The 6,240-nt window shown below is 37.1% G+C and overlaps 2 protein-coding genes across 2 annotated transcripts; one reads left to right on the top strand and one right to left on the bottom strand.

The window, feature by feature from the left end:
• Positions 1 to 2: 2 nt before the first annotated feature.
• LOC110702019 (protein PLASTID MOVEMENT IMPAIRED 2-like) lies at positions 3 to 2,157 on the top strand (the record flags this gene model as incomplete). Its single annotated transcript, XM_021879662.1, is given in 3 exon segments — positions 3 to 201; positions 204 to 830; positions 833 to 2,157. Coding segments are annotated over 3 exon segments (1,686 nt in total), but the record flags the coding sequence as incomplete, so codon positions are not given.
• LOC110702010 (serine/threonine-protein kinase phg2-like) lies at positions 2,020 to 5,324 on the bottom strand. The gene is made up of 3 exons (XM_021879650.1): positions 5,180 to 5,324; positions 4,962 to 5,139; positions 2,020 to 3,159 (listed from the first exon to the last, which is right to left on the bottom strand). Exons 1-3 carry the CDS (start codon positions 5,322 to 5,324, stop codon positions 2,631 to 2,633), a joined length of 852 nt encoding a protein of 283 aa, XP_021735342.1. The 3' UTR covers positions 2,020 to 2,630.
• Positions 5,325 to 6,240: the final 916 nt, after the last annotated feature.

Here is a 6,240-nt window from a genome sequence, read left to right as displayed (position 1 = left end):
AACTTCATGTTGCAAAGAATAGGATCAACCAAATCAATGAAAACAGGATAATAGCGGAGTCAGAGATAAACCAGGCTGAGTTCGAAATCCTGAAGGCGAAAAAGTTAGTTAGGGAGCTCACATCACAAATACAAGAGTCGGAATTAAGGGCTAAGGAGTTTCAGAAGGGGAAGAGAGTTGAGGAACTACCTGGCCAAGAGGAAATGTTCAGTATGAAGAAGTCGTGAAAGAAGTTGAAGCAGTCAAAAGAGATATCAGCAAAATTAAACTTGAGATAGAACGAGCAGTTGAAGAGAAATTCAGGGCAGAAAAAGAAGCAGATGCTGCTGGTTCAAGACTCAAGTTTTATACGAGTGCTGCTGATAAATTAAGGATAGAGATTGAAGAAGCTAAAGAAGAGGAGGTCTTGGTTGAGCTAGCTCAAATCCAGGCACAGAAAGAACTTGCAGAGATTGAAGCTCAGAAGAAAGAAGAAGAGGAAAGATATTCAAATCTGATTGCTGAAACTAGAAAAAAGATCGGTATATTGAGAGATGAAATTGAGAAAATGAAATATCTTGAAGATATACTAGAGCTTACAGTTTCAGAGGTTGATGTATTGCAGAATGAGCTGAATTTGATTAAGGAAATGGACAGTAAATATCAGAGAAGAGTAAGTTTAAACGACTCTGCTTTGAAGACAGTCACAAAAGATCTGGAAGCAGCAAGGAAAGAATTGGAGACTATCCAAGCAGAAGGGTTTCAGCTTATGGGTAGTATGGATATAATAAGAATCGAGCTGATAAACATGACAAAGGAGAAGGGTGAAATTGAAAAAAAGGAAGCAGAAACCAAAATTTAATAAAGAAGATGAACTCAACACTTCTAAGGGCCAAAGATAAGTTAGAAGTTGCCAGAGCATCTGAGGAAAAGGCTAAGTCAATGTTACCATCTCTATCCCTTGCTTTAGAGAGCTTAAAAAGAGATAAGGAGGCAGCAAAGAAAGAGGAGGAGAAATTGAAAGAGGAGACAGACTGCATCAGGGCTGAGATTCAGAAAATTGAATCTGAAAATGATACTAAGGAAGAGAAACTACAGGTTGTAATTAAAGCGCTAGAAGTAGTCAAAACTTCAGAAGCAAATGCTCTTGAGAAATTGCAGACCCTTGTAGAAAATGCAGTGAAAGCAAGGGCTTCCCAGACAAAATCTACCATCACAATATCAAAATTTGAGTACGAATATTTAACAGGATGTGCAGCTGGAGCTCGAGAGACTGCTGACAAGAAAGTGGCAGCTGCTCAGGCATGGGCAGAAGCATTAATGGCCAGTGAGAGAGAGGTTAAGATAGAAACTGCTTTGGTAGAGAGGGAGATTGAAGAGCTGAAGCTAGAGGAAGAGCAGGAGGTCAAGAGGATGGAAGAATTAGAAAGCGTGGAGGATTCAGAAACAGAGCAGCAGCAAAAAGAGATAAACCATAGCCGGAAGAGCCTTCAGGGGAGGAGATCAATAAAAGATCATGATTATAGCTCAACCCCACTAAGACAAGCCAAGTTGCGAAGATCTGGCTCTCCGGCTACAAGACGAATAAGCACTTCAACCTCTTTATCTATGAAAAGAAGGAGAAAAGTAATGCTCAAAATCGCAAAATATTTTGCTAATGAGCAGATTGAGGATGAAAACTCAGTCCCCTTGAAGGCAGACACAGACAATTAATCACCTTTGAGTATTCATTTAATAAAATCACATTCAAGCATTGTTGTACATACAAGCCAGATTCTTCAGATTCTTTATTTTGGGAGATTTTGTAATCAGTACATAGAGTATATTAGATTAGTAGGATATGATAAGTATGCATGTAAAGATTCGCCAACTAATTTCCAAATTTTGATTCCACGTGAAATTTCACTTATATAATTCTGCAGTTTCCTGCGTCTTCAAGTACGGACCAAGGACACAACCAGATTCCTAGATAAGAATCATAAGATACTGACGATAGATACAAAAGAATCAATTAATCATTTTTGATACTTCAATAACAAATCCAAGATAACAGCAAATACTTATACATTACTTCACCAAAATGTTACATAATCAGAACCACAATGCTTACAGAAAAAGCACCTTTTCTTTGATTAAGCTTGTGAATATAAAAAAAGTAAGAAAAAAAAAGGTCAAAAATATGTATACTAAACAAACATGTATTAGAGCAACAAGACGATATACTGCAATACAAAAAGAAAAGTGGAGGAAAAGCAGGGAAAATGAAATTACACTGTTGAACTCTATGTTTCTTACTCAAAACTGTTTTTCGAAGCAGCACTTTTCCGTTGGTCAGAATCCTCAATGTTTAGTACTCTCCAACTGTAACTGAGTGAAACTTTCTGGAAGCATCGCTGTTGCTGCACTTTGTGCCATTTGAAGCTGAGAAGGCAATATAAGACCAGAAGGTTGAGTTTTGTATATCTGGGCATGCATAGGATCTTCATATTCACTGATATTATTAGTTTTTTCAATGGGAGGAACAGTAACAGGCTGAGCTGGTTGATGCACTGCAGGCAAAGTCACAGGTTGGGTTGCCATTGCAGTTGGCATGTATACTTCAGAAGCATATTCAGATGCTGGAGTAGCAGGTTTACTGTAACCTTCATAAATTATCGGGGTGAAACCACAACAGGATTTGAAGGCACATGGGGTTGACTCCTAGCAACGTTTGGTGCAGTTGTCATAGTACAAGGCATAGACGCATCATACAGATTTTGTGTTTGCCCCATAGGCATCATGTAGACTGGGTATGGCTTATTTAGCTGATATTGGACAGGTTGATGTGGTTGGACATAAGTTGGATACATTGGAGTATAAGATGCAACAGGTATAGAATTTGGGTAATATTGGGGAGCATAATTGGATTGAGGAGCAGCATAGTGAATGTAATGTGGCGTTGCTGTTGCTAGTGATGGTGGCTGAGGTGGGGACTGGTGCTGAGGTTTACCCATTGGTTTAGATACCATATAACCAGAAACCTGAACAGAAGTCAGAATATCACTCCGAGGAGAACGATCAGAAGCATTGCTTTCAGTCTCAACAGGGTTCACAGAAGCAGGATTAGAGTCAAAAAATCCTGATGCGTCTTGATACACAATTCCTTGCTGGCTGAAGTTTGGGCTGGGAATGCTGCAGTCACTGTAAAATACAACAATCCATGAAACTACCAAGATTAGTTACTCAAGATGACCAATAGGTGAATGCTAGAACACAGCATTCCAAGACATGATCCATCAATGCATTACGCAACGCCACAATAAACTGACATTCGTTTCAGAAAATACTTCGTATATATTATAAATGCAGAGTTCAGAATGTAAAGTGGAGAAATCAAACTACGAAGAAATAAGTGTAGGATCAATTGTAGACTAGTCTTAAGATCCAAAATATTACTTACATCTAACAGCTTCCCTTACTACTAGCAATTAATATGTATATGCAAACACCCCACCCAAAAACATAATTAAAAGAAATTTAAAATAAGAAAATGTTCTAATCCTTAGATAGTCACCAAATTCTTAACGAACTATAGTAGATGATAATTAAACCTAATGTTTACTTTATTGAAAGACAATGAGCCCAATGCACATTTGCTGGTGGTCAACAGGCTTAATGACAGACAACACAGGAAAGCAAAGGCATATACATAATTTACACTGAGATCTGGTCATCAAAGGATCACTGCATAGGGAGACAATTATGGCATTATTACTGACAGAATTGATTTATAAACATGTGCATATTAATTTGGAAACTTGGACTAGCATCATGTAAGTAAATATCAAGACTGACCACGAAGCATGTACGAATGTACAGCCTCAACATAAAGAAACCCATTGAAAATTCTTGGAGCTTCTCAAAATATTGCATAAAGCCTAGAGCATTTGGCATGGCGAATGAAGATCACGGACCCCAGTACTTCATAAAAATTATCACACCTCCGCAACCTTTCCTTTCCTATACTTAGCATCAAACATAAAACAGCAAAGGATTTCCAATCACTAAAGCAATCACCACTTTCAAAAATCAAATCTCATATAGCCACTGCAAATTATCACCATACATGGAGAGGTTTTGCCCAGGTCATATAGACCTAACTGCTGGACAATCAACACATGCGACCGAAACCTGAATAGCCTACTCCGTGTATAACTGCACAATATTCATTCACCCCGTTTCTGTACATCCAACAATCATCACCATCACCACCACCACCACCATTGACATACCTCGGTCATTCCAAAAGTCCATTGAAAGTCTTAGCTCTAACCAATCTATATCTTTACGGATACTGTTTCAGTGTTTCAGGAAAACCACCATAATAACCCAAATATCGCCAATTAACTCAATGATATACACAACCTAGTTACAAAAACACAAAACATGTACTCCGTACAAAGTACCAACTACCCGAAAGAACGAATTCCGCCTATGGATCCAGTTCAAACAACATTCCGCTGCAATCTAGCTAGATATCTACAAAGACAATTAACTACTTCTAATTGACATCACAATATTTTTATTTATTTTTTTTAAAAAAAACGTTGACATTTTGTACTTCCTCTTAATAGAATGAATCACCATCCATCCAAACCAAAACATTGCAAAAACCTAAAGCTCATTAAACTTGAATATTGTAATTTCAGGCAGATAATATGATAGCTATGTTTGCTTTCTTTCATTTCTCAATTAAATCAAATAAATTGCAGGAAAACATCATACTTGAAAACTTAAATAATTTCTGTACTTTATGAACAAATAATTCTTCAAATTTTATCCTAGAAATTAACCAAACAAAACCCACATATTTGATATTTCATCCTCCATCTTCAATTACTCAAAGTTCATCCCACAAAAAATGATAATAATAATAATAATAAAATTACGAAAGTAAATAAAAAATATAAATTCAAAATTTGAAAAATAGTAAACTAAATTACCTTCCCAGAGAATCAACAGAAGGCAAAACCACCTTAAAATCATCCGCAACACCCACTTTATTATTCTTCCCGGGAGAATTCGAAGACGAACTATTTGACCCAAACGACGAACTACTCTCCAAAACAATCGATTCCGGCGCCGACGACGAAGAATCATTACTATTATTATTGGTATTATTTATTATTATTATTATTATTATTATTATTATTATTATTATTATTATTATTATTATTGGCAGGACTCGAACTCGCGACCTTGAGCGCATCAGCAAACCAATCATCATCACATTTCAAATCACGAACAGGTTCCTCTTTCTTAAACAGAAAGAATCTGATACGCGAACCAAGACAAAAGTCGATCATATTCATCAATCATATTGTAGAGATCTTCATCAGAGGAGATAGAAATGAGGGAGTCGAGGTCATGGTTAGGGAGCTGGTATTTGAGGAGAAAATTGAGGGACCCATTAAAGAAGGATTTAGCGATGTGAGAGAAAAGGGAGGAGAGAGAAAGTGAGGAATTTCGAGGGATAGAGATAATGCGGGTTTCACCGCCGGCGTAGAAAAGGGTTTTGTCGTGAGGACGAGGGAGGATGTGGCCGTTGAAGCTGACCATTAGCCGGAGTTTTTGACCGGAGTTTTTGGGTTCTTTCTTTGCGCCGCCGACGACGACGGTGGGAGATGTCGTCGCCGGCGGTGTCGACGGTGAGAGATCCATGGGAGTGGATCTGAGGAGAGAGAGAGAGAAGGAGGAGAGAGAAAGTTGGAGGGTGGTTTTTGTGGGTTTGTTGTTTATAGCGCGGGTATGTTTAATAGACAAAATTATGTGTAATTTCTCTCGTTTTGCGGCTTTGTTTCCCCTTTTAGTGGGGTTTATCATTTGTAGAAGAGGGGTAATTAGGTGGACTAAATGAACTATTGTTTCGAATTAAATACGCTCGATGTATATTCGTAATACAATACAATACATTGTCGTATGAATGTCAATAAGTTTAGTTTAATACTAAAACGTGGAAGCTAATTACTTTATGGTTCTATGATGTATGGCTTATGCTTGGATATTATCAATTTGTATGTTTGTTAGGATGTGCTTAGGTCTTGTTTAATTCAACTTATTTTTACTTATTTCAGAAAAAATAAGTTCAAATCAGATCATCGTTTTATATGCAATTTTTTGTTGCTAAATATCTTTAATTTCGTAATGAAAAAAATTATGAAAATTACATATTAATACAATACACATTATTTCGAATCTAACAAGATCCCACTTGATATATTT

Source organism: Chenopodium quinoa, unplaced genomic scaffold (assembly GCF_001683475.1).
Source record: "Chenopodium quinoa cultivar QQ74 unplaced genomic scaffold, ASM168347v1, whole genome shotgun sequence".
Lineage (NCBI taxonomy): Eukaryota > Viridiplantae > Streptophyta > Magnoliopsida > Caryophyllales > Amaranthaceae > Chenopodium > Chenopodium quinoa.
This window is presented reverse-complemented; position numbering and strand designations above follow the sequence as displayed.

Coding starts and splice junctions, on each gene's coding strand:
- LOC110702010 (XM_021879650.1), bottom strand. CDS start 5,324: ATGATCGACTTTTGTCTTGGTTCGCGTATCAGATTCTTTCTGTTTAAG. Junction 5,140..5,179: donor TGCCAATAATAATAATAATA/ATAATAATAATA, acceptor TAATAATAATAA/ATAATACCAATAATAATAGT. Junction 3,160..4,961: donor TCTGTTGATTCTCTGGGAAG/GTAATTTAGTTT, acceptor TGTATTTTACAG/TGACTGCAGCATTCCCAGCC.